Source organism: Ovis canadensis, chromosome 3, assembly GCF_042477335.2.
Source record: "Ovis canadensis isolate MfBH-ARS-UI-01 breed Bighorn chromosome 3, ARS-UI_OviCan_v2, whole genome shotgun sequence".
Classification (NCBI taxonomy): domain Eukaryota; kingdom Metazoa; phylum Chordata; class Mammalia; order Artiodactyla; family Bovidae; genus Ovis; species Ovis canadensis.
The window spans coordinates 221,415,683-221,443,236 of NC_091247.1; the positions used below are offsets into that span (position 1 = coordinate 221,415,683).

At 57.9% G+C, this 27,554-nt stretch overlaps 1 protein-coding gene across 3 annotated transcripts; it reads left to right on the plus strand.

The window, feature by feature from the left end:
• MICALL1 (MICAL like 1) lies at positions 1-27,503 on the plus strand. Of its 3 annotated transcripts, none has more exons than XM_069581616.1 (16): positions 1-1,090; positions 4,751-4,799; positions 5,255-5,396; positions 9,628-9,719; positions 10,772-10,914; positions 12,099-12,544; positions 14,510-14,567; positions 15,245-15,606; positions 17,005-17,420; positions 20,600-20,734; positions 21,286-21,412; positions 21,539-21,629; positions 21,783-21,856; positions 24,387-24,501; positions 24,675-24,721; positions 25,721-27,503. In XM_069581616.1, exons 1-16 carry the CDS (start codon positions 1,050-1,052, stop codon positions 25,840-25,842), a joined length of 2,460 nt encoding a protein of 819 aa, XP_069437717.1. In that variant the 5' UTR covers positions 1-1,049; the 3' UTR covers positions 25,843-27,503. The 3 variants fall into 3 exon arrangements, with proteins under 3 accessions (XP_069437717.1, XP_069437715.1, XP_069437716.1); XM_069581614.1 differs by having other exon boundaries at positions 1-508; XM_069581615.1 differs by having other exon boundaries at positions 1-508; positions 9,631-9,719.
• Positions 27,504-27,554: the final 51 nt, after the last annotated feature.

Genomic DNA, 27,554 nt, shown 5'->3' on the forward strand with positions numbered 1-27,554 from the left:
GCTCCCGGGCGGCGGCGGGCGGGGACCGAGATCAGCGGGACGCCCGGGGCCGGCCCACAGCTAGGGGAGCGGGCGGCGGTGAGTAGGCGGCGGCGGCCGGCCGGGCCGGGCCTCGCGGGCGGCGGCTGCTTGGGCAGGTCCGGACGGGCAGCCGGCAGCCGAACCAAGACCCTGCGCCGGGAGCCCGAGCGAGGACTCCCAGGCCGCGGCCCCGCCTCCTCCCCGCCTTAGCGCCCGCCGCCCGCGGGTCGCTCCCCGAGCTCCTAGCGGCGCCGGGGCAGAGCCGAGCCGCAGCCGCAGCCGGAAACCGGCCCGAGCCGAGCCTGCGGGTGAAGTCCCCGGGCCCGAGCCCCGCGCTGCTCATGGCGGGGCCGCGGGGCGCGTTGCTGGCCTGGTGCCGCCGCCAGTGCGAGGGCTACCGCGGCGTGGACATCCGCGACCTTAGCAGCTCCTTCCGGGACGGCCTGGCCTTCTGCGCCATCCTGCACCGGCACCGGCCCGACCTGCTGTGAGTGCCGGGAGGGCGGGCGGCCGGGGCGCAGGGCGGCGCGGGCTCGTTGCTGGGGACCCCCCGCCCCCCTCAGTGACGCGGAGCCGGGGCGGTGGCAGACGCCGCCCCCAGAGGCCGAGACGCCCACCCTTCGGCGGACCCCCAGCCCCTCGCGGGACGCCGAGACCCTCCGATCCAGGGCACCCCTCCCCCACTTGGCCCCTGACCCCGCCCACTGGAACGCTGAACCCGCCCCGCGTGCTGGTCCCTCTACCGGGGGCCTGGCCCCGCCCACAGGGCTCTGATTTCCGCCAAAGGGACACCGAAGCCCCCAAGGCATGGACTCTTTGAAAAGGCACCCGCGCCCTCCTCCGGGACCCTGGGCCTTTCTTACACTAAACAGGAGCTCTGAGCGGCCCCCTCCCCGTTCGGCATTGAGGTTCCCGTTCTCTTTGTGGGGCCCCCTTGCTTTGATTCCCCTGGGCCATCTCTTCTCCAAGGCACTAGCACAGTGCCTGGCACAGAGGAGTCCCTACTTTAGCAGAGGTCAGATGAATGGATGGAACACCCCTCCCCCCAGGACACAGCCCTGCCTCCCAGGTGTGTGCCTCAGGACCCAGCTGTCCTCCATGGGGCAGGGGGGCTGAATGAAGACTGCCAGGGTTGGACCTGCAGCCCTAAAGGGCTGCTCCAGGGTGTGAAATGGCTCTTTCTTGCCCTCAGCTGCCCAGTTTCCAGGCTCCGTCGGAGATTTTATCCAGAGCCCCCAGGGCAGTTGACTTGGGGTTTCTGCTCCCCCTACCTGGGGCCCTGGAACCTCTTCCACTCATTCATTCATAAAACAATACATGCTTATCTGGCACCTGCTGTTTTGGGGACAAGAGTCATGGTCCTTGCCCATCTTGCTTACAGCCCCTCGGATGGGGCTTCCCTGGCAGGGTCTGGAACCTTCTGTGTGTCTGTTCCACCTTCAGACCTGTGCTCCCCAAAGACAGCACCTGGGTGGCTTTGATGAAGGAGAGAAGGAAGGGAAGGATGAAGGATTTGATCCTTCATCAAGGAAGGGAAGGATGACCTCAAGGATTCGATAGTGTAGATGCTCTTAGTTTATTTTGTACCACGTGGTACCATGTCTGTGGGTGGTGGGTCAGGCCCTGGGGTGTGCCCTGGAGGAGAGGGTGTGGGTGTAGAAGTGAACGAGATGGGGTGGAGATGTAGGTGGGCCACTGTCTGCCGTGGGGCATGTGACATGGGGTAAGGGGGCTTAGGAGCCAGGGCTTGAAGGATGGAGAAGGGTACCCGGACTGGACCCACAAATTAGAGTGGAGGCCTGCAGGGGTCTTCTGTTTTGGCTGGAGGGCAGGTGGTGAGACAGGGCCAGGGTGTGAAAGGTCTCAAGTGTCAAGCTAAGCTACATCGTGGACTTGAGCCTGCCAGCCACAAAATGCAGGCTGCTTGGTTTGTGGTCAGCTCCTCTGTGTCCTAGGTGTGGGAAAACTAGTAGATCCCATCCGGCATCAGTTTCTTCACCTGTAAAGTGGGCTTGACAATAAGACCTAACCTCCCAGGATTGTTGTGAGGATTAAATAAGATGATGAACATTCAGTTAACATTAGTGATCGTAAGTAGTGTTATTAAGCAGGAAGGGATGATGCAAGTGTATTATTCCTTCATTTATTCCCAAAAGTGTCTGCAGAGTTATACTCTGTGCTGGGCACTGAACCTGCCGATGGAAATAGCTTCCAATCAACCAAGAGACAAACCCTACACAGTCTCCTATGGCCTGTGGGGGTGATAGATATATAAGCAGTGCTGAGAAATCCACGTGGGAAGTGCTGTGTCAGAGGGGCCAGGCTGGGGTGGCCTGGTCACCTCATCTTCAAGGAGATCGCAGGAGCCAGGTCAGAGAAGGGCCTTCCAGGCAGAGGATATCATGAGCAGAGATACAGGCAGCGCTGTTGGAGCCCGTAGCACAGGGCGGGGAAAACCGGGACATGTGGCTGGGCCAGAGTGCTTAGGGCCTCCAGCAGGCCAAGGAGGGTGGGTGGGGCCACAGGGAGGGACGTGGCATTAGTGTGGAGCAGAGAGGGGCTTCCCTCTGAGAAGAGATCCGGAATCAGGTCCGATCATTCATTTGCAAGGCAGGCCAGCATCTGGGCTGCCAGCCCATTGCACAGGATGAAAACTTGAGGCCCAGGTCCTACATGAGGCACAGAGAGGACCTCAGTGATAGGTAGGGGAAGATCTCCGTGAGAGTAGGGCTGGGGTAGGGGTAAGGACAAGCACTATCTTCTTAAGTGGTTCAGGCTGCTGGAGCGTTGGGCCCAGGCCTCTGCTGGAGGTGGGTGAGGGGGCTGACCCATCCCGCCTTTCCCGATTCAGGCATCTTTAAGCTCCCATGCGGGCAGGACCATGTGGGTTTCATTTTTGTGCTCCTCATCTCCCCCATGGCCAAATAGAACTTCCCAGGCCTTTGAAAACTCTCAGAAAATAGGCTTCCCAACCCCAGGTGTTGATTAGGGGCCAAGGTGGGGGAGGGAGAAGAAGCAGAGGAAAAATTGAAGCATCCTGGGGACCTGGACAGTTTTCACGCTGTTCCCATCATGTATGCATTCAGTAGACATGAATGGAGCGCCTACTAAGTACCAGGCAGTGTGGAGGGTGTTGGGTGCCCGGGGTGAACAAAAATGTGACCCTAGCCTTGAAGGACCACCACTGGGGAGACCAGGGCCCTGACAAGTTGCTTTTGTCTCATTTGGTCTCAGAACAGGCTTTTGTTGGGAGCTGGGGTGGTGTCACAACCCTAATCCTAACCCTCACCCCGAGGTTTAGAGAGGTTGTGTGCAGCTTGCTCAGGGTCACACTCTGAGGCAGTGGCGAAGCAGAGGGAGGAGTTAGGGACCCAGTTGAGGGGAGGGGGAAGCAGCCTGGCCAGAGGTGGGAAACAGAGCTGAAGTGCATACACAGCCCCTCCGCCTCCCAGCCCACCCGACCCTGGGCCTTGGGACAGCTTACAAGCGACCCCCTCCTATCTCGGCCCAGGGTTCACGGCACCTTGGACTCTGCCTGCAGGTGAGCAGGAGGAGGAGGGCTCTCTTGTGTCTGCAAGGCCTGCCTCCACCTATCTCAGTCTTCCCCACCAACCTGGGAGGTGGTACAAGGCTTCCCCCAATTTGCAGATGGGAACACAAAGGCCGCAAGGACTGTTGACTTGCCCCAGACCACAAGGGCTGGCCTGGAAGAGCAGAGCCTGGGACCCAGACTTGGGAGGCCGCGCTGGCCTGCTGCGGCCTCTGGGCCCATGTCTCTCAAGCAGTCAGACTGCAGTTTTCAGCCATAGAAGGACAAGACCCAGGAGGCTGCTGAGCAAGCAGGCTGGGCCTCCTCCGCCGGTTTCAGCTGCTCCAGCAGCTGGAGCGGGCAGGTGGGGAGGGGGGATACCCACAGTCAGGGTCCCCTGGCAGGCCCTGCCACTTCTCACCTGTCCCAGCTAAGAAACTAGGACACCCTTCGCTGCTCCGCCACTGAGGGTTCCCCCAGGAGTGGCCCAGCTGGGTCAGCCAGCCATTTAGTGCCGGCAGCTCTGGAGAATATACCATTTCTAGGCTGGTTCAGACTTGTTCTATTCCTGGCCCCATTAAAACAACTTTCGTCTTTGGGCTGGGTTAGGGATTCAGGAAGCTGGGGTGGCTTCTCCAGGTTTGTGACATGCAGTGGAAGGACGAGAAATGCAGATTCCCACAGTGGCTACCTCTCCCCACAGTGGCTTTCTCTCTCTGGACCTCAGTGTCCCCATCTGTAAAGTGGGGTGAATACCTGCCAAGTAGAGCTGAAAACAAATTGAATGCAGGAGCTCAGCCCAGTGCCCAGAGTGAGGTCAGCAATCCATGGCTGTCCCTCTCGTGACCAGCCTTGGACTTGGTCTTAGTTTTTACATTTGCCACTGAGTCAGGACATGGCTTCTTGGGAGATAAACTTGAAGCTGGGACTTTTTCAGCCCTGCCCCTTCTGAGTGGGTTTCCAGCCTCTACTAGGAGGCCCCCTGGGACAATGAGCTCTTCCTCTCTCCCACCTGGCTACCCCTACTCTTTTAGCCTGTGCTTATTCCCTCAGTTTCCTCCTCGACAGCCCACAGATGCCTCCCCAAACCCTGCTGAGGCCCAGGCTGGTTGGGATAAGGTCACCTCCCCTGGTCACGCTGTACCCATGGCCCTGCCCTCTGCTCAGTGCTCCTCCCCGCCGACCCCTTTTCTTTTGCAGAGATTTTGATTCACTTTCCAAGGACAATGTCTTCGAGAATAACCGTTTGGTGAGTCCCCCAGGCAGATGGAAGCCCACGATGAGGCTGTGTGTTGTGCAGGGGGGTGGGGTGTGTATCAGAGGGCAGGGGTCTTGCAGAACAGGAACTGATCGAGGGGCTCCTGGAGCAGCTGTCCTGCCCTGGGGCCCTGGCTGCTCCTCTCCCCACCCCCTGCTCCCCTCTGGCCGGCTTGTGCCTGGAACACCAGCCCTTCCCCACTCCAGGTCACAGTATGGGGCCAGAGCTGCCAGGAGCCCAGTCACCCCTGCTCTGGCCCCCTTATCCCTCGGAATGAGGCTGGGCCTATGCAGGGTAGCACCCCCTGACCCTGCCTCCTCTTCCTCTTCCTGTTGTGGCTGCTTCTGTTTCCCACCCTGCCCAACTTCTCCCTCCCCTACACCTGCCCCCATCCCTACCCCCCAACCCCAAACCTTCCCCCACCCTGACATCTGCCCCCACCCCAGGCCTTTGAAGTGGCCGAGAAGGAGCTGGGCATCCCTGCCCTTCTGGATCCCAATGACATGGTCTCCATGAGTGTCCCCGATTGCCTCAGCATCATGACCTACGTGTCCCAGTATTACAACCACTTCGCCGGCTCCGGCCCAGGTGAGAGGGTGCCCCAGGTGAGAGGGTGCCATCCTTAGGGGCGGGGCCCTGGGAGTGTGGCACCTGTTTTCTGAGCTGCAGACAGGGTGCAGGCAGGCAGCCCGTCATTCATTCACCACATCATCCATCCACTCACATATTTATGAGTAAAATAATGCTGGGCTGGGACCCCAGGGATTACAGCTGTGAAGGAGATCACTGCCCTCAAGGAGCTCACAGTCTGGTGGGGGAGACAGACCACAAACACGTGAACTAGTTACTGAGCGAAATAATGGCAGAAGAGGGACTTCCCTAGCAGGCCAGTGGTGAGGACCCCACGTTTCCACTGCTGGAGGCTTAGGTTCTATCCTGGGTCAGAGAGTTAAGATCCTGCAAGCCATGTGGTCTTGGCAAAACAGTAAAAAACAAAACAATAGTGTCAGAGGAGACAAAGCAGGGCAAGTTTATCCGCTGTCTGGGAGCTCACCTCGCTGGCTCCTACCCTCACTTCCTGTTTACAGACACTTCCCTGGGTTTTTTTCTCTCCAGCCAGGCAGTGATCCTGTGGGGCTATTTGGCTTCATCTTTCCCAGCAGTGACCTTCAAGGCCTGAGAACTGAGAACCTGGGGAATTGTGGGAGGTGGGGTAAAGGAATGGGGGTGGGGGTATAAGGGTATTTCTCTGCCCTGAGTCAGATGGCTACTGAATCTCCTGCCTGGAGCGTCCCCATGCAAGAATCTCCTAGACCCCAACCTTCCATAGCGAGGACATGGGCTCAGAGAGGGGAAGCGAGGAACTGAAGGTCACACAGCCGGAAAACTGAATCTGGGTGTCCTGACTCCTGCGCTGCGTCACGGCTGTCACGGGTCCTGTGGCCCCTGCCATGTCATTCCTTCCTCCTGCCTCTGCTCTCCGTGTGGACAATCTTATCTCATCTCTTAAAAAAAAAAAAAGAGTCAGGATATTTTTTCGGTTGTTTGGAGTAACACATGCTTACTGTAGAAAATTTAGAACATAGAAAAAAGCGTAACAATTTAAAAATTAAAATACTCTGTTACTCCCCATCTTTCCCATAATGCTAGGGATTAATATTATAATTGAACAAGTAGCATTATGTGTATTTGACTAGAAATCAAAATGAAAGTATTTTTCAACTGCTGAGTCTTTGATGAGAGGCAGCATGGTGCCTTTTACTGTCTGGGTGATAGTGGGTCACGCGGTCACCTCTCAGCTTAGGGTCCCCTTTGCAATGAGGACAGGATAGCGCCCAGGGGACTCCCCTGGTGACTCAGTGGCTACGACTCTACGCTCCCACAGCTAAGAGCTTGCATGTCACCAGCTAAAGACCCCGCGTACCACAGCTAAGATCTGTGTGCTCAGTCGCCTTAGTCGTGTCCGGTTCTTTGCGAGCCCATGGACTGCAGCCTACCAGGCTCCTCTGTCCACGGAATCCTCCAGACAAGAATACTGGAATGGGTTGCCATTTCCTCCTCCAGGGGATCTTCCCAATCCAGGGATCAAACTCGCCTCTCCTGCATTGCAGGTAGATTCTTTACCCACTGAGCCACCTGGGACCTGGCACAGACAAAAAAGTAAATAATAAATTTAAAAAAAAAGAAAAGAACAGTGTCCACCTCACAGGGTTGATGGGAGTAAGCGAGGAAGCATGAACCTGTGTCTGGCCCTTGTTTAGGACCCAGGGTTACTATTATTATTATTATTTTTTAATCCATTGGGTTAGAGTTTAGCTTGCTCACCTAGAATCACAGTTCAGTCTTTTCTTCTGGAGTGTTCCTGGTGGCCGAACCCCAGTCTCTCTCTACTAAGCTCTTCTCTGGAGGGCCACCTCCTGGGACCCTGTGGGTGGGTAGGCGGGTGGGCAGGACCCTTGGTAATACTATGTCTCACCAGGCATCCTAGGGGTGGTATCACTCAGGTGACCTAGTTCCCCTGGCTGTGCCTGGGTGAGAGCACCCTGTGGGCCTGCAGGGATTTCTTGTCACTAAAGGCACAGCTTGTGCTTTCCATGCAACTTGGTCCCTAAATGCAGACCATTTTTATCCCACCTGCTGCTCAACCAGAGGAGGCGCAGGGAGGTTGTTCCAGCCCTGGAGGCGAAGCTGGCATTTGGCCTTCCCCAGATGGTCGTGTTCTGTACTCTGGCCCAGGGGAGGGACTTCAAGGGTAAATTTGCCCAGGCTTGACTGTCTCTGCAGTGGGTACCTTGGGAAGCTGGCTGTGGCTGAGATACCACCATGCCATGCCTGTTCATCTTGTGCGAGCGCTCTGTGGGGGCCGGTGACCTTGGGCACATCAGCCGACCCCTGACCTCCAGGAGCCGCCATGGAATCTGGAACCAGTGTGTGAGGGAAGGAAGCCCAGTGGCTGAGGGAATCAGAGGAGTGGTACCCCGCCCCACCCCACCCCAGGGTGACAAGGGTGGTGTCATCAGCATGAAGCCCAGCTTCTTAGCCAGGCTCCTGAGGACCTCTCCCCGCTTAGCTTAAGCCGCTCACTGCCCCGGGTTGTAGTCATACTGAATTTCTTGTGCTGCTCTGAAGATATCACATTCCTTTACTGCTAAAGTCTTTCCTCTTGGTGATCCTCTAGTCCCTGTTCCCTGCCTCCCATGCCCTGGCACATTCTTTCCTACTCATCCTCTCATCTCCACATTTTGCCTCCTCCAAGCAGCCTGCCCTGATGTACTCCAGGTGCTCTTGTAGCTTCATACCCCTTGGTGAACGCAGAAGACTCTGGTTACAGCATCTCGATTACTCTTCTTTCCCCTGTAGACCATCTCTGTCGAGTCTACAGCTGCCTGACTCCAGTACCTGGCACTTACTCATTCATTGAACAAATATTTCTTTCGCTTCTGCTGTGTGCCAGGCACCGTGGGAGGTGCTAGGGAGAGAGTGGAGAATGCCACAGACTCAGAGCTTGCAGTCTAAAGGATGGGCGAGGGAGAGCGAGAACAAAGTAGTGAATGTAATTTCAGGTGAGCTGGATAAGGAAACAACATAAGGTAATGGTATAAAAAGCAATGAGAGGAGGAAGAGGCTATTTTTGGTGAGCAGTCATGGAGGGCCTCTCTGAGGAGGTGACAGTTGAGCTCAGCTTTGAATAAGGAGGAGAAGGAGGCTGTGTGAAGATCTGGAGAGGAATATTCCAGGCAAGGGGGAAGCAAGGGGCCTGTGTGTCCCAGGGGAGTGAGGGAGAATGAGGAGGTGAGGATGGTGGGGTATAGAGTGGGCCCCAAATTTTTGACCATGACTCATGGTGAACAATGTGTTTCCCATTATAATCCATGTTCATGTATACATATGTCGCTGAAACAAGGTTCAGGAAACGATTCTCCCCTTAGAATACAAGATGCCTACGGATATTTTCTTCTAATTCATCTTTACAATATGCTGGTTACAGTCCCCTCAGTTGATTTCAGGGTCCGTTAATGGATTATGACCCCAGTAAGGAAGTTGGGTTTTTTTTTTGGTTGACAGCTTGCGGGATCTTAGCTCCCCAACCAGGGATGGATTTTGTGTCCTGTGCAGTGGAAGCGCAGAGTCCTAACCACTGGGCCACCAGGAAACTCCCTGGATTTTATTTTTAAGAATTATCGTATAGCAGTGTTGACTTTTTTTCTTTTTGTATACAGTTCTCTGAATTTGTGGGGGTTATTTTAATCCCTGAGTACAGAGTAGGTGCCCAGTGGAGATTTGCTGAAGCAATGACGGGGCAGTCTTGGAGGAGGCAGGTGGGGTAGGGGCTGGGCTTCTTCTGGTTGGAGGGCACGAAGGCAGGGTTCAGGGCTGCAACTGGCCACCTGGGCAGGGGCAGGGCAGCTCCTCAGGAGCTCCCAGGGAGCCAACCCATCTTCCTGAAGCTTTAGGCTAGCACCGTGTGGTTCCTCCCCCTCCTTTCCTTCACCCGCTAAACTTGGTGGGAAGGAAGCCACCCGTCCTTTCATGTACTGGGCACCGTTGGTCCTGTGATTGTCCTCATGCCTTACTGTTCACACTGCTCTGGGTGGTGGGACTCACTGTCCCACTCTGTGGAGGCCCAGCGAGGTTGGGTACCTTGCCCTCTGCACTTAGCTTGGCAGTGGAGGCATCCCCTGTGTCTGTGTGAAGTGGGAGCCTGGTCCCACTGCCTCGGGTGGTTCACCATCAAGTGGTGGCTGGGGAGCCCAAAGCTCAGGCCAGGTTGGGCCTCCAGAATCTCTAGCTGCCTCAGGGCCCCTCTCTGGTCTCTCAGCAGCCGGTGTCTCATCACCCAGAAAGGGCCTGGCGCTGTCCTCCCCGCCATCCGAAGCATCTACTCCTGCGGACCCAGGAGACAGGGCTCAGGTAGGCAGTGCTGGGGGCTAGGGAAGTGGGGGTGGTTGGGGGGGACAGCTGCCACTGCCGAGTTCAGGGGGTGTTCTCAGTCCCTTTCCCGCTGGCTTTGGAAGTAGAGGTTCATAGGCCAGGGCAGAGGGCAGAGGGCAGGGGCAGGGGAAGGCCAACCCCAGAGGGGCAAGAGCATCCAGGGCACTGACCCTCCATCATGGGACTGGCAAGACTCACACATACAATACAGCAGATTCTCCCCTTGATTCTCATGAGACTGAACTGTCAACCTCTTAACCTGATTCTGCTTACTCCTCCCGACAACCCTGGGAGGTGGGTATTGTGTGTCCTGATATAACGAGAAGAAACTGAAGCCCTGAGAGGTTTGGCCACTTGTTCAAGATCTCTCAGCTGGGAAGTGGGGGTCACGCTGTCAGTTCCGAGATCTCATTGGGTGACCCCAGCCTTTCATATCTGGACAGCATTTCCCAGTATGCAAAGGGCTTTCCCCACCTGCTCCCCTCTGCTCCTTGCTGGAAGAGCTCCTGAGGGGCCGGGAGCCTGGCCCAGGGTGGGTGCCCAGTGAGCATGCGTGGTGCTGACACAGGCGGGGTTATAGAATTACACTGGGCAGGTACGGACCCAAGGCCAGCTTGCTCAAGGTCACAGTGCTTAGAAGCTGAGAAACAGATGTAAATCTTGGCTCCGGTTTGGGAGACAGAAGGCAGTCGAGGTGGGCCTCAGAGGACAGTCATCTGTGAGGGAAGGTTCACCTGCAGGGACAGGAGAAAGGCTCATGTAGCCAGAAGGTGCCTTCTTGCAGAGAGAGCCCCAGAAACTGGAAGCCAGGCTTTTTTTGTTCCATCCTGACTCAGCTTGAGCAAGTCTTTCCCTTTCTGGGCTTCCTCAGGGTGAAACAGTGACAGTCTCCTACCCTCTGCCTCTCCGGGGTTCTGGTGGAGCAGTTAGCACCGTGCATACTCGGGGGATGGCCACCATTAGAGCGGGGAAACGGGGCGCGTTCTTGAACCAAAGGGCCGGCGACCCTAACCTCACCCCATTCCCTGCAGGGTGAGGAGTGCTCCCCAGGCAGCCTGTCGAAGCAGGGCTCCCACCGGACCCCCAGCAGCACGTGCGCTGCCTGCCAGCAGCACGTACACCTGGTGCAGCGTTACCTGGCCGACGGCAAGCTGTACCACCGGCACTGCTTCCGGTGAGCGGGCGGGGCGGGAGCGCCCCGAGACTCAACACCGCGGGCTGCCAGGCCCCGTGCCCCGCCCTGCGTGTTGGAGCATCTTTCTTATCGCCGTTTTACTGACGGACAAACAGACTAGCGAAGGGAGAACGTTATTGGCTCAGTCCCAGAAATAGAAACAGAAACGGGGCCAGAGCTCCTCGAGGCTAAGTACCTGATGAGGATCAGGGCACAGAATATGCTTTAAAAGCCCGGAGAAAAGAAAGCACTTAAAAAATTTTTATTTTAGTTTTAGTTTTTTCTTCTGTTTTATTTTGCTTTTGTGTTTTCTAAAAAGAAAGCAGTTAAAAAAATCATAGTAACAACTTGCTTTGAATGTGTGGTTCCCGGGGGAAGTGACCATTTAAAGAAACTTGAGTAAGAGGCAGGGAATATATAAATAGCTTAGAGAATGTATGGAAACCGTTTTACAACTGAATAGTCAATGAGAACCAGTGAATGGGAGTTATAGCATGTATTCAGCTATGGGTGTGGGTGTGTGCGCGCGCGCGTGCACGTTCAGATGTAGTGCTGGTGGGACCAGCCTGATTGCAGAACTGAGGTGTCATGAGGGCCCAAATCTTGAGAAAAGCAAACACTGCATTGATGCTGTCATGTCTGGCTGTCAGGACAGTGTTTTAAAATCTTTTTATGGTAACCACCAGTAAGGCATGTTTGACGCCAGTTTTAGGTACATCCATGAAATCAAATTTGCATAAATCGATATACAACTGGAATTAGGGTCATAAAACAAGTGTGATACACTCTGATACATTGTACTTTATTCTATTTCATAGAAAAACAAAACAAACCTGGTTGGTTGCAAACCACTAAAGTGATTTTTTGAGCCACTAATGAGTGGTGGCTTGCGTACTGGATGGAACCTTGAGGGGGGAACCTTTGCTTCCTCTTGCAGCAGAAACTGAAGGCATGTTTCACAACTATGGTGTTGCTTTCGCGTGGTTTTTTTGTTCTACTATGATTCTGACAGTTACCATTTTCCTTTTCCGCTGGCTAGGTATGAGTACTGAGACAGGACTCCTCCGGGCTGGCAGCCGGGAGGAGTGGAAGGTACAGCTTTGGCTGCTGGAGAAGGGGTAGCCAGCACCCTGGGCTGGTTAAGTTGACACCCCCCCCCCCACCACCTCTCTTCTCGCTGGCAGGTGTCGGCGGTGTTCCAGCACGCTGCTCCCTGGAGCTTACAGGAATGGGCCAGAGGAGGGCACCTTCGTGTGTGCAGAGCACTGTGCCAGACTGGGCCCCAGTGGGCGATCAGGGACCAGGCCTGGAACCCCGCCGCAGCCAAAGCAGCAGCAACTTACAGAAGAAACCAAGGAGGTGGAGGGCGGCAGCCCCAGCCCTAAGGCGACTGCAGGGGCCGAGGCGGACGTGCCCAAGGCCAGCCCCGAGGGCCGACCCCAGGTCCCCACCAAGCCCCGGGTTCCCGGCAGACCACAGGAGCTGGCCAGCCCCCCGGCCAGCCGCCCCACACCCGCCCCCAGGAAGGCCTCCGAGAGCATAGCCCCGACGCCCCCCACGCCCCGGCCCCGGTCCAGTCTGCAGCAGGAGAACTTGGTGGAGCAGGGAGGCGGCAGCGGCCTGGTGAATGGTGAGCAGGGGTCCTGTTGGGGCTGGGCGCTCCCTGGGGTGTGGCTGCTGTTTAAATGTATCTGTACCGGGGGGTATCCATGGGGCCACGCTGTCTGTGCCTGTGTGTGGTGGATATGCTGGGGACAGCTGTGGCACTGAGGTTATTAATTCATGCAGAGGCCGCTCTGCATGCTCTGTTCTCCATGTTGGGGGGATGGGATGTAGACCCCCGTCTCTGGCCTGGACCGCCCCCTTCTATGTGTCCCAGGTGTGTGTTCTTGTGTGTCTGTATTGTGAGCTTTGGTTTCGGGGCGTGTAGCGAGTGCACACCACAGGTGCCTGTGTCCCCAGTGTGTCTGGGACTCTGTGTGTCCACACTCAGGTGACCTGCCCCCACGCCCAGCCTGTGTGTTTGTCTACATCTGGGTGTCTGGCAAGGACTGCTCAGGGGCTGGGGAAGCTGTGTCCCTGGTCAGGTGTACCCTGGGGTGCTCCCCAGGCTGACCTCCTGCCCTGCAGTAGAGATCTCTGCCTCACCACCCCGCCCCTTAGAATCTTCCCACGTGACCTCCCTGGGCTTCATGAGCTCATAGGAACAAGGTTCTCTGCAACCCGAGACGTGCTGGGCAACTCTTATCTGTAGAGGCCTGGGGGAGGGAGGCTCCCTGGTTTCCTCCCTCTGGGATTTGTTCTGTTCCACGCTCATGGAGACTGGTTCCTGAGTTGGGCATTCAGACCTATTTGTGCCTCGGAGGCGCTGCCGGTCTCCGAGGGGCGTGGAGAAGGAAATGGCAACCCACTCCAGTACTCTCGCCTAGGAAATCCCATGGGCAGAGGAGCCTGGCAGGCTATAGTCCGTGGTGTCGCAAAGAGTCGGACACAACTTAGTGACTAAGCAACAGCAATAATAAGGGGTAGTGGGCGGTGGTATCATCTGATGAAAGGAGATTCAGAGCTGAAACGAGGGGAGAAAAGGGGGTGCACAGAAAGAAGCAGTGGGGGTCAGGGAGGACCCTGCCCCGTCCCCACACTCAGTGGCACTAGGGCCACGGGGGAAGACAGCCTGACTTGAGAGGTTGCAGGGAAAACTGTGTCTTCAGGGACAGTGAGGTTGTTAGCGCCAGAATGTGAAGGGAGCATTCAGGATACCAGGGATTTGTTTCACTGATGAAGGTTCCAGGAACTAGGAAGGAGTGGGAGACAGGAGGAAGCAATGTCTGGGACCTGGATGGCAGGCCCAGTGTCAGTCTTGTGTCCCTCGTTGTACTGGAGGCCCCAGTCAGCTGGGAAACACCAGAAAAAAAAATGAGAAAGAAATAAAGCGTTATTTTCGGGTAATAAAATTGTCTAGTGAGAAAATATTAAAAGAATCACACAAGTATAAGATGAATGTACTCAATGCCACAGAATTGTATACTTTATTTAAAAAAGTTACATGCACTGTGTAATCCTGTTCCACTTCATGTTATATTTTACCCTTTTGTTTAAGTTTGAGGTTTTTTGGTAGATTTTTTCTTTTTTTGAGGAAATTGACAAGTTGATTCTAAATTTATATGAAGGAATAAAGAGTCAAAACATTCCTGAAAAAAACAACAGAGGAGCAGAGGCTACTGTGGAATTCACGGAGGACACTGGGGAGTCAGGGGAGACTTTCAGGAGGAGGTGATCTCCTGTCCACTTTGGGAAAGTGTCAGAGGGGCACTTGGGTTCCCCCTCCTTAACTGAAAGGCATGAGGTCAGGGGGTGGTGGTCTCCAGGTGTCCTGGCCTCGTGGCTTTGACCTTCTCTACCTGTTACCTCTGGTGTTTAATCTCCCCGAGCGCTGGACTGGGGAGGTGCAGGGTGCAGGGGAGGTTGCCATGGCCACCTGGAGTCCACGACCTACCGGGTGGGATGGAAGGGCACTCCTAGGTGAGGCAGGCACTGGGGTTGGCTCCCTGACTGCTCCACTCCACTACCTGGCTCACTCTCCTTTCCCACCTAGGGAAGCTGCAAGAACCCCCCATCCCCAAGCCCAGAGGGACCCCCAAGCTGTCAGAGAGGTACGCTGGCTCCGAGGGCTTTCAGGGCCCTGGCGGGGTGGGGGGAAAAGGGAGTACCCCTTGGGGGTCTGGGTCGGCAACAAGACCATGTGACCCACCAGCGCCCCCTCCCGAAAAGGGGGGGCTCCTCTCTGGTGGGCAGGAGCCTGTGGCCACACCCCCTTCCTGTGTGGCTCCCCTGGGATCCCTCTCCCCGCGGGCAGCAGGGCCTGGTAGCAGGCTGCCTCCGGAGTCCCTTAATCTCCCCAAGCCTCTGGAGTGTGGGAGGCCTAGGCCTCCTAGAGTAGTTTTAAGAATTAGTAGCAGAGTATAGAAAGACCCAGCAGAGCTCCACTGTATGCCAGACTCAGAGCTTCCTCCCCCTGGAACCCCACATCACAGGCAAGGAACCTCGATTTCCAGTTCTTCTTTGGGAGCTGTGCTTTCCCTGTATGGTCCCTGAACAGGGGGGCAGGGGGTGGAGAGAGACAAAGAGAGGCAGAGGGAGGGGAAGAGAGAGGGCCCCCCACTCTCTCCATTTGGGCTTTGGGCCCAGACGAGCCCCACCAGACTGGGGTGGGAGAGGGGAAGGGTGCCGTGTCTCACCTACCCACTGTGGGATGCACTGTCTGGGGAGAGAAGGACGCTCCCCTTCCTTGCCTGCTTATGGGTGCTACCTCTTCTTGGCCTCTGTCCAGGACGCCAGCCCCCAGGAAAGACCCGCCTTGGATCACACTGGTGCAGGCAGAGCCAAAGAAGAAGCCAGCCCCGCTGCCCCCGAGCAGCAGCCCCGGGCCGCCGCCGGGCCAGGAAGGCAGGCAGGTGGAGAACGGAGGTGTGGACAAAGCGGCCCCACAGGGCCCAGAGCCCAAGCCCTACAACCCCTTTGAGGAAGAGGAGGAGGAGCCCCCCGCTGCACCCAGCCCGGCCCCCGGCCCTGCCTCGACCCCACTGGAGTCCACACCCAAGTCGCTGCACCCCTGGTACGGCATCACCCCCACGAGCAGCCCCAAGACGAAGAAGCGCCCCGCCCCCCGAGCACCCAGCACATCCCCCCTCGGTGAGTGCCGTTCCTGGGAGCTCCCTGGAGAGGGGCCCTGGGGTTGGGCACCTGGGTGAGCCCAGGGCCCGGGAAGGGCAGGGGTGCCGTGGGACGCCCCTCCAGGTCAGGCGCTGTGTGTGCCCTCAGTTAATCGGAGCAAACCCTTGGGGTAGGTCGGGCACTCTGTTTTGTGGTTGAGGAAACTGAGGCACAGAGAGGGCGAGTGATTTGCTCAAAGCCGCACAGCACTTAAGCGGTGGAGGCAGAATTTGAACCCAGGCTCTCCGACTCTACTCTCAACCCTTCATAACCCACCTTGCAGGACGGTTGTGAGAATTAAATGTGTTATCCATTGATGTGCTTATTAACACAGAGTCAGGCTTGAGGAAGGTGCGCGACAGGGTTAGCTCCAGTCCTGCCCACCCAGTCACTGCCCTCCAGTTCCAGGCGCCTGAGGCTCTGACCCAGCTGAGGGACGCGGGCGCTAGTGACTCTGAGCAGCTCGTCCCCTGTGTGTGTCCTCAGTCTCCCCGGAAGATGGAGGTGGTGGGCCAGGTCCCGGGTGCTGTGCCTCCCTCCGCCCGGCCGTCCCTCTCATCCTGCAGTCTTCTCGGGCCCAATGCCCGGTCCCCTTCCATCACCGCGGGGCTCCAGCTGCCTCGGAGACCTCAGTGGGAGTCCCTCAGACAGTGAGGCCGAGAGCACGGTAGAAATGACAGGAGGCCAGTGCTCAAGTGGTCCAGGTTCCCCCAACCCCTGCTAGGGCCCTGGGACCCTCCAGCTGAGCATGGTGGGTCGTGCGTGAGTCGGCTGATTGGAGGTGGTGGGCGGTAGAGGCAGCCAGTGGGATGAGCTCTGAGTCAGACACAGCTGGGTCCAATCCCAGCCCTTCTCTCCAAGTCTGTCGTCTCACCTGGAAAGCACAGAGGATACTTTGAAGTGTGGCAGCTGTCGTCCATGAGGCTGAAAGTGCCTGGCCAGGAGCTGCCTGCTGCTCCTCCCCTGTTGCTTTCCCTCCACCTCTGCTCAGTGCGAGGCCTTTTTGCCTTTTCAATTCGGCTTTCTTTGGGTCAGATCAGTCAGTCATGGGAGGGGAAGCAGAGGCTGTAGCACACTAGAGGAGGAAGCAAGAGCCATAAGGAAACGAGGGCTACAGCTGCACCACGAGGCGCAGGCCAGAGCCCAGAATGTGCGGCATGAATTTGGGTGATCTGCCTGCCAGTGACCTTAGTCCTGTCCCACCTTTGCTCTCCTTGAGGCTCCTGCCTGCCTGCCTGGATGTGGAGGACTTGGGTTTCCTGGGCCACCTCTTACTTCACTGTCGAGAGCGAAGTGTCAGGCGAGGCCAGAGGGCCTGTCTCTGCGGCCTGTCTCTGCCCCCTCGCTCGGCACCCATTCGCGGTTTGGTTTGTGCAGCTCTCCATGCCTCCCGCCTGTCCCGCTCGGAGCCGCCTTCAGCTACCCCATCGCCAGCCCTCAGCGTGGAGAGCCTGTCGTCCGAGAGCTCCAGCCAGCCTCCCAGTGAGGAGCTCCTGGAACCACCCGTTGTGCCCAAGAGCTCCTCAGAGCCTGCCGTCCACGCCCCTGGCACCCCTGGGACCTCTGCCAGCCTCTCTGCCAACTCTTCCCTGTCCTCTTCCGGGGAGCTGGTGCAGGCCAGCGTGGACCAGACGCCTCAAGCCAGCCCTGGGCTTGCCCCCAATGCCAGGGGCAGCCCGGGTCCCCCACCAGCCAAGCCCTGCGGTGACACTGCCCTCAGCCCCCTTGTGCTGGTTGGAGACAAGAGCCCTGCGCCTTCCCCTTTAGCCTCATCCCCGCAGCTGCAGGTGAAGGTGAGTGTCTGCTGTCCTGTCTAGCAGACGTGGGCCTGGTCTCGGGGCAGGAATGTCCAGGGCTGGCCATCGTTGCTGTCCCTGACTTGTGGGGTGACCTTGGCTCTGCCCGTCTGGCCATTCATCACTCCATGCACTGAGGTACAGCTCCCTCTCAACATCCTTTTATCCGCTGGCCAGACCTCCTGTCCATCTGTTTACCTGTCCACTTGCCCGACCTTCCATGTCTTGAGACATCCAGCTCTTATTTACCTGCCGAGCCCATGCACGTGCCTGTTGGAGACACACACACCAGCCACCACTCACCCACACATCTTCCATCCGCTTTCCATTCACTGAAGCCCTATTTGTGCTAGAACCTGGCACAGCATCATTGAGACCCTGTCCTTGCCCTCCAGGGGCTCACCCTCTGCTCAGGGAGACAGGCCTAGACGATTGTCCTTCCACCTGGGGTAGAGAGCACAGAGGGGAGGGGATGGTGCCCTTCTTGGGGTCGCGTTCCTTCTCCAGAGACCTCAGTCTCCCCTCCTATAGAACGGGGCTGATGGTGTCGATGGAGTCGCTCTTGTGTGCACGGGCTGGCCTGGGCTCCCAGGGTGATGGCTGTGGTGGTCCTTGTCCCCAGGTGCTCATAGCCAGGTTGGGGGTGGCGCACCGAGATGACTGTGCCTTGTGTGGAGTTTGTAGTGGGGTGGACTTGTAGCGGAGAGGTCAGCTCTCAACAGGCAGAGGGCCCAGGAAACAGCTCTGCTGGGAGCCTCTGTTGTGGCCACTCCGGGGGTACAGACAGCCCCTGCGGCCGCTCCCTTCCCAGGCCCCTCCCAAGCTGGCCCCACGCTCCGTCCCCTCCGGGGGCTGCAGTGGGCACCCGCCCCTGGCAGCTTGTTTTCCAGATGACCTTTGTGATTGGTGGAGCACCTGTTTCTCAGGGCCCCGCCAAGAACCAGGGGTCACCGGGGGCAGGACACTCCTCTGGGCACCTAGTTTACCAAGAGGTCTCTCCTTTGCGCCACCAGCATCTTTTCTTTTTCTTTTCTAAAATATTTATTAAAGGACCAGAGTCCCTTTGTACCACCAGGGTTTGTTTTTTTTTTTTAATTAAAGGACCAGAGTCCCTTTGTGCCACCAGGGTCCTTTTTTTTTTTTTAAATATTTATTTATTTGGCTGTGCCAGGTCTTAGCTGCAACACATGGGATCTTTAGTTGCACCATGCAAACTCTTAGTTGCTTCATGTGGGATCGAGTTCTCTGACCAGAGATCGCGCCTGGGCCCCCCTGCAGAGTCTTAGCCATTGAACCAATAGGGAAGTCTGAAGCCACCAGCTTCTTTTTTAAAAAATTATTAATTGATTATTTTTGGTTGTATTGGGTCCTGTAGCGCGCGGGCTTTCTCTAGCTGCAGGCGCGGGGGCTGCTCTGTTGCGATGTGCTGGCTGCTCTTTGCGGGGGCCTCTCTTGTGGCGAGCGCAGGCTCTTGGCGCACGGGCTTCAGGTGTTGCAGCACGCGGGCCCGAGAGCGTGGGCTTCGGTAGTTGTGTGCAGGCTCAGTTGCTCCGAGGCATGTGGAATCTTCCCGAACCAGGGATTGAGCCCGAGTCCCCTGCGTTGGTAAACGGATTCTTAGCCACTGGGCCACCGGGGAAGTCCACCAGCGGGTTCTGATCCTGCACTTGGTGCCGCACTCTGCAGTCCTTTGAGGGCCTGGGGCTCACCTGCCTTGGGTGGAGGCTGGCCCCAGGCTGGCTGTAGTCCTGATCTGACCAGCCTGACAGAGGATAGTCTGCAGAGGAGCCGGAGCTGTTGGTTTGTGCACCTTTCAAATGCCATCTAACCTTCTTTGGTCTGGGTGACCACCCCCAGCCCAGCTGTCACCACCTGCTGTGTGTCTTGGACAAGGTCCCGCCTTTTCTCTGGGCCTCCGGATGTTCTTAGGGGTCCCAGGGTTCCTTGCTGAGTGGGTGGAGGAGAGAGCTGATTGTGAATCCCCCCCATCCCCACTACAGGCAGCTGGCCGTTTCCTGCCTTGGGGTGTGTGAAGGGTTGGTTTGAAGTTCTGTTGCCGAGAACCCTTGAGGGACTTGGGGCCTTCGGGCTGTCTGACCCTGTTGAGGTGCTCCAGGTGTGATTGTGGAGGGTGAGGGCAGAGCCCCAAGGGGGCTTCCTCCTGGGGTGCCCCATCCCTTACCCTCACCCTAGGATTCAGAGGGAATCTGAGACATTGAGGGCGGGAGACAAGGCCCTTGGGTAGGTGCTGCCCTGCGGGGACCAGACTATCTCCCAGCCGCGCCTGGACTCCTACGTCAGCTCCCAGAGCAACTTGCAGCCTCAAAGAACTCCCCCTCCCCCACCTGAGCAGCTGGCACAGGTGAGGTGAGCAGCTCTCCCCTCCCCCTTCCTCCCCCAGCTCTTGGAAAGCCAGGTCCTCCTGGGAGCACTCCATGGCCTCAGGGACGCCTGTTTCTGATGAGCTGGGGGAAGTGGTGGGAAGATGCTGGCACTGCCCTCGTGGCAGGCAGGGTCTGTTCCCGTGCTGGGCCTGCCCGCTCTGCTGGCCTCAGAGAGGACAGAGATCTCCCTGGGGAGGAGCAGTGTAGGATGGGGGCCTTTCCTGGGTAGGGCAGGGGCTGCCTCCCTCTACTGAAAGCGGGATTCCGCTTTTGTACTTCCTGGCTGGGAGACCCTGGGCAAAGTGCTGAGCCCTGTAATCCCTGCTGGGAAAGGGGTGTTGGTGAGGCCTGGGTGAGCTACCATTGCTTCGTCCTGCCCTAAACTGCACGTCCTGACCACTGCCCCCAGCGCCGGAGGGCTGCCCGGCCTGAAACAGACCAAGTCACACTCCAGCTTGGGCCCTTGGGAAGAATGTGACCTTGGGCCAATTACTTAACCCCTCAAAACTTGAGTTTCCTCACCGGTAAGATGGGCAGACATGACCCACTTTGTGGAGTGGTTGTGAGGATTAGACAAGCGTGTAGAACAGCACCCAGTATGGCAGCTGCACATGAGGGGTGCTGGGAGGTGGAAGTCTTTGTTGAATGACTGGGTGCCTCAGACTGGATGCTGGGAGATTCTGCCTGAGTCCCACCCGCCCTGCTTTCCGTGGATCCACGTGATCAAGCTCCCAGGGTCCCACTGCCCCTTCCTGACTTTTAATATCTTCTGTCATGTTTCCCTGCCTTTAGTCTTCTTGCAAGGAGAATCCTTTTAACCGGAAGCCATCACCCACAGCATCCCCAAGTGTAAAGAAGGCCACCAGGGGCTCGAAGCCAGCGAGACCACCTGCCCCAGGACATGGCTTCCCACTCATCAAACGCAAGGTATCTGCTGGGAGCCCCAGATACCTGGCTACCTGGGCTCCGGCCCCATGCCTTGGCGGCCTCAGGCTTCCTGTGGGACCCTGCGACAGGGTGGTCCGTCTGGGCAGCTTCCCTGAGATGTGGGAGGGGGCGTGCCTGGGAGGCCCAGGTGGGAGATCTGACTTGCAGCCAGGGGGAATTTTGAGCAGATCAGCTGCTCTGACCAAAAGCACTGGGTGATGCATTTAAATTGTTGCTAATAATAGTGCAAGGATCAAAGCCTTCACATGACATACTTCTACTTAAACAGCTTAAGAGTGTTCTTGGTTTCTCTCTCCTTTGGGTCACTTTCTCATATTATGATGTCCTTTCTGGAGTGCCAGAGGAGGGGAGGAAGTTGCCAAGAGAGGCAGAAAGTTGTGTCACCCTCTGGGCATGCCTGATGGCACTGGGACCCAGGGCATGGGGTGTGGGACAGAGCCTGGGAGGCCAGCACTGGCCAGAGGGAAGCTCCTGGCGGCAGACAGACGGGAGGGCGGGCTGATCGCAGGTGACTGGGCGCTGTTGGGCAGGTCCAGTCCGACCAGTACATCCCCGAGGAGGATATCCACGGAGAAATAGACACCATCGAGCGCCAGCTGGATGCCCTGGAACACCGTGGGGTCCTGCTGGAGGAGAAGCTGCGTGGCGGAGTGAACGGTGTGGGGGCTGTGGGGGGCTTGGCAGGGGGTGGGGGGGACTCAGGTGGGGGAAGCCTCTTCCCCAGGGTGGGAGCCGCCATGGCATCCTTGCCAGCCCTGGCCTCAGTGAGCACCTGGCTTGCAGAGGGCCGTGAAGACGACATGCTGGTGGACTGGTTCAAGCTCATCCACGAGAAGCACCTGCTGGTTCGGCGGGAGTCCGAGCTCATCTATGTGTGAGTCCTGCCTCCCCTCTGTCCCCGCCCGGCTCCCCCCGCCCTGAATCCACAGAGCTCAGGACTGAGAATCTTCACCTTCTTCCCTCATCAGCTCAGGGCAGGGCAGGCAGCCAGGGTAGAAATAACAGTCACCTTCTTCCCACTTTCCAGCTTCAAGCAGCAGAACCTGGAGCAGCGGCAGGCCGACGTGGAGTACGAGCTCCGGTGCCTTCTCAACAAGCCAGGTGACAGTGGCCATGGCCCGTCCCCAGTCACCTGCCCTGGGGCCTGGTGACACGGAGGAGTGGGCTGGGGAAGGACGGACAGAGCCCTGATGGGGAGGCCTGAGCAGACTGTGGGAGCAGGGCCAGAGGACATGGCGGGAGGTGCTGTCTGGGTCCTAACAGGGGGTTAATAGACTCAAGCCAAGATGGGAGAGGGGACCCGCATGGGGCTGTGACATCTGTGCGTCGGATGACGGGCCTGCAGAGAGCTCTCCAAGGCCAGGAGCAGACTGACCTTTTTTTTTTTTTTTGACATTTGGGTTGTTTTTACTTTTTGTCAGTCATGAGTAATGCTGCTATGAGTATTCACATACATGAACAGGTATTTCAGACTGACCTTTTTTGGCCCCCTCCTCCCCTGGAAGGTGTGGGTGGGTAGGTCCTTGGGTGTAGGGTTGGGGGCAATCAGTCTCCAGGGCCCTGGGCTGCCTGGATGAGTGAGGAGAGCATGTTTCTGTCCTGGGGCAGCTCTGGGCTCATGGCCGTTAGGTCAGAGTGTGGCAGGACTCTGCTGGTGCAGGGAGGGCCAGTGGGAGGGCCCCCTGCACGGCATGGCTCAGAGCGACTCTGGGAGGGAGGGATGGGGTGTGCTGAGGATGGAGGGGAGCAGCTGGGAGGGGCCGGGCGTGGAGCCACACCGTCCTGTGCGCTGCGGGAACTTGCTGGTGCCCTTAGGATGTGTGTTGGCTGCACATCCCGGGCTTGGCACGCAGTCTCAGTGGCTCCGTGTGTGACATAGGAACGGAGGTGCCCACCTGGGAGGGCTTTCTCAGGAACAGGAGATGGGATGTGGAAATGTGCTGCGCCCTTGGAGGGGCTGATGCTTACTACGTGACCAAGTTGTGGTCTGCCCACGACGTGGGGTGAAGCACAGCTGTGGGCTGAGAGAGACTGCAGGACTGTGGCACGTCCAGAGGCAGGAGCCAGGGCTTTTGACCACTTCCTCTGGCCTAGGTGGTTAGGAATCGTTGTTTCCCATTGAACAGATGAGGAAACGGAGAGCCAGAGAGGTTGAGTCTTGCCCCTTGGTGGGGGAGCTGGGCTTCTTTCCGAGTCTCTGACTTGGCTGTGTGCCTGCACACACACAGTCCCTCCTCCTGTCTGGGATGGTGGCCCTGCTTTCCCATTGACTGGGCAGCTTGGGAGGCTGGATGAGACCCAGAGTCAGGAATGCCCCCGGGGAAGTCACAGAATGTCCCAGCCCTCCACTGCCCTCTATGAGTCACTCCCAAATCTCCGGAGGCTGGGGCGTGGCCACCATGCCGAGGGAGCCGCAGCGACACCTTGTGGCTTGAGAGGGGCCCGCACCTCTGTTCTCCAGGCCAACCTGGCCCCGGGCCTTGTGTGTGTTACTTCTCCAGTCCCGTGTGAGATGGCAGTGCATCCTGGGCTTGTCTTCCCGTCCTGGTTGTTGCCTTTGGAGGGTGATACTGGTTTAAAGGCCCCAGGTGGGCCGGAGATCCGTAAGACACTGTAAGGCTGTAGCTTGGGGACATGGGGCTGCCCGGAAACAGGCACTGGCTCCACCCTTGCCTTGGGACACTGATCAGGGACTTAGCTTCCCTGAGCCTCAGCTTTCCCCGTGTAGGCTGCGGACATAGCTTACCCAGGCCCCAGATTCGAGAAACAGCAGAGTAGGCTTTGAACTGGAGTGATGACTCTGAAACCCACATTGTCCCCTGGAACTGTGCTGGGCCATTGGTCCAGTTTTGGCAAGAGGAGGCGGTGTGGGTTTGGGCCATGGCTGAGGGGTGAGGAAGCCTGTAGTGGCAGATGTTGTATTAGGAAGGTCATATGTGGGGGCATCCGTCCCCTGGAAATCTGCAGGCTGGGTTAGAGGAATACCAAGGAGCAGGTGGGTCTCTGAGGGTGTGGTTCTGTGGGATGGCCCGGGTTCTTGAAATCAGGAGATGGGGGCGGGGAGGGCAGCAGGTGTTTGAGATATCAGGGACACTTCCTGGCAGGTCTCCCAACCCCCAGGGTCCATTCTAGTCCCCCCTCCTTCCTGGCATTAGATGGGTGTCCGAGGATGCCTCTTGGGTCACGTTGCTTCTCCTGTATGTGCTCCCTGGGGTTCCCTGGTATCTCCCCACTCCCGCCAGCCCGCCATTGGAAACTCTTAGCAGGCCCAGCCCTAATCCTGCCTCCCCCAAGAAACCACCTAGTGAACACTGGTTGCATGAACGCAACCAGGAAAACTGGTTTACATAAACAGGAAGCTCTTTGGGCCATGCTGCTCTCTCTTCGCAGAGCCTGCGTTGTACTGGTCCTCTCAGAGCCCCCTGGGAGAGTCTCTTTGGTAGGCAGACTGGTATTCTTGGTCTCTTCTGCAACAACCTCCGTTTCTCCAAAAACTGTAATCCCCACCCATCTGGGCTTCTCCTTGTCCTCATGGTGTCCAGCGTGGGGCTGATTGGCAGTCACCCTTAGCACTTAGGTGTTGGTTCCTTGCTTCCTGGGCCTCATGTCCCCAGCTTTTCTCCTTGAGCAGAAAAGGACTGGACAGAGGAGGACCGGGGCCGAGAGAAGGTGCTGATGCAAGAGCTCGTGACCCTCATCGAGCAGCGCAACGCCATCGTCAACTGCCTGGACGAGGACCGGCAGAGGTGACTTGGCTGGGGACGGGGCTCCCGGGGCTTCCTTGGGGATGAGACCTTCACTGCCAACCATCTCAGCTCCCCCTTGCTCAGCCTGTGTGGACTCAGAGAGTCTGGAGGGGCCTGAGAGATTATCTGGCCCTTCCTCCTGTGGGACACTCAGCTTCCCTGTCTCATTTCAGGGAGGAAGAGGAAGATAAGATGTTGGAAGCCATGATCAAGAAGAAAGGTGAGGCCCCTCCTGGGGCTCTGGCCCGCTTGAACTCCTGCAGGGTGGGGGGGCCGGTTGAACACAGCGTTGGAAGGGGTACCCACAGGGACAGTGTGTGCAAGCCTTTCTTTTGCCAAGAAGGTCATGTGTAGCAAGGCAGGCCAACCTATGGCCAGGAAGATGGGTGTGGAATGCTGTGGTACCAACAGGGAGGGTGGTGGCGTATGGGGCCCTTTCCCAGGGTATGTCTGCCTTGAGCTGTGCATTCCTCCTTGAGATCCGCAGCTGGTTCAGGAGGGGTCTGTGGGTTCAAAGAGCAGTCCCCTAACTCCCGCCCTTGGAGAAGATGAGAGAGCACTGGACTGGGAGTCAGGAGGCCTGGGCCTAATCTTGGTTCCCTCAGTGATTCATTTTGTGGCCTTGCGGTTCCGTCTGGGCTCCAGTTAGACTGGAATCTGGTCCCAGCTCTGACGTGTCCCAGCTGGGTGGCTTTGTGCCAGCGCTTCACCCCTTCAGGCCTCACTCTCCTTGTCTGCAGGATGGGGGTGAACAGAGGCACCCACCTCCCGGGCGGGTACTGAGGATGACTGAGATAACCTGTATAAAGCACTTAGCCATGGCCTGGCACCCACAAAAAGCTTGGCTGGTGGTAATCTGTTTCAAACTCACATTTTCCTTGTCCATAATAAGTGAGGGACTGGGCCAGATGACTTCTGCGGTTTCTTCTAGCTCTGACAGTCAGTGTTTGTGTTGTGAGCCACAGAGCTGTAGAGGAATAGAGGCTTTTCGAGATAAAACATCAGCCGTGCTCTAGGGCTCCCCCACTGCCTTCGTGTCCCGATGCCTACCGAAATGCTGGGAAGGGGTGGGGTCCCATCCTAGAGGTGCAGAACTGGAGACGCAAAAGGATGAAGGGACATGTCCATGGTTCCAGGCGATGTGGGGGTGGTGGTGGGCTGAGACTGTTGGCTGCCACTCCCTGGCCCGCCCCAATCGACTGCCCTTTCCCTTCTGCAGAGTTCCAGAAGGAGGCTGAGTCCGAGGGCAAGAAGAAGGGCAAGTTCAAGACCATGAAGGTGCTGAAGCTGCTAGGAAACAAGCGTGATACCAAGAGCAAGTGCCCCGGAGACAGGAGCTAACGGTGCAGATTGCCAGCTGGGGATACCACCACTGCACTGGCTGCGCTCTGCGGGGCGGTGGGGGGAGCTTCTGTGTCCCTTCAGGATCAGTCAAGAGGAAAGATGACTTAGGGGAGGGAGCCTCTGGGTAATGGCCTCTCCCTCCTCAGGGTCTTCTGGCTGGTCTGGGCCAAAGAGTTTTTCTTCCCTCTCCTCTGAGCCCCCCGCCTGGCTCTCCTGACTCCAGATGCTGTGACCGACCCCAGGAGCGAGCAGGGTCTCGTCCCATGAGCCCCTGCCCTTGGTCCCGCTTCACTCCTGTACCTCGTGCGGAGGGGAGCAGAGGGTCTGTCTGCCTATGAGGGTCTGCCCGTGGTCGACCCTCTGGCCTGGGTCTCCTGCCCTCTGGGCAGGTCGGCAAGCCAGACTCGGCCACGCCGGCCCCTTCCCGCTCCCTGCCGTCCTGGGTCTGAGTCCCTGTCATCCTGGCAGGGCAGGCAGCCTTGCCTCTCTCTCTCCGCACTCAGGAGCTCTATTTATGAAGTCTCTTAATTAAAGTTGGAGGTAGTTACTGTGTCCTCAAGACCTGAAGGGGCCTCATGGACAGACCCTTCCCTTTGTTCCTCGAAGTCTTAGGAGGTACTTCCCTCACCTCCCCTCATTCTGCAGGAAGTCTCCCTGCCTGAGACAGGGTGCTGGGGCGGGTGGGGTGCCCGGGAGCTGAGCCCCCCAAGGGCAGGCCTCGGGGGAGGCGGGCGGGCCCCAGACCAGCAGCAGGCAGGCATGCTGCCTGTAGGTGCTAACCCTGGCCCTTCACCCCACTGTGGCCCCGGCCCCTCCCGTGGGCTCTCCCCACCATCCCAGGGCTGGGGTGCGGCGGACCTGCTCCTGGTGGTCAGCGCCAGCCTGTCTCCTCACAGGCGCCTGTTGTCTGTTCCCTCCCGACTCTGTCGCCTCCAAAGGACTGATGGCCCCTCACCCCCTGGGACGGCTGTGGGAGAGGAGGAGCCGATGGGGACCAGCACCTTCACCCCAGGGGACGTGCCCAGCAGCTCTTGGGGCAAAGCACTGTTGCTATAAGCTATTTCCGGGGTGCCTTTAGGGCCCTTCCCTCAGCACACCTCCAGGGAAAGATCACACTGTATTAACTTGAGAGGGTTTTCCTCACTGACAATAAACAGAGACCACCTCAGCTGCCAGTGCCTTGCAGCCCTGGGCCGCCCTCCGCTTACCAGGCCTCCCTTCTTCCCTGCCTCTGCCGTGCCTCTTGGCCGGCATCTCTGCTGGCCCAGGAGGGCGTGGAGGGGCTGTCCACCGCCGGGGGCCCTGGCCCCTCTCTCCCTGCCGCTGGGCAGGACGCCTTCCTCTGCCGGGACCAGTGCTGCCTCCGACCGTCTCCTTGCTGACGGGCCTGTTGGCCTGCCACGGGGGTCACCAGCTCCAGCGCCTTTCGGGGGCCAGGCGGGTGACGCACGTGAGCCCTGGCTGGGTGTGTCCTGCAGGGCGGCCCCGTCAGGCTGCCTTGGTGTCAGGACACCTGGGTGGCAGGGACTGGGGTGAACTGGGGTAGACACACCGCAACCACAGGGAGAGGTTGTCCCTACCCAAGTCAACTGTAGCCTGTGGGATGTGGGCCCAGTGGGACCAGATCTTTGCATTTTTCAAAAGAAACTGGAAATCCAGTGGAGCGTGTGTGTACTTTGTAAAACTGACTTGAACTGAAATCAAGGGTA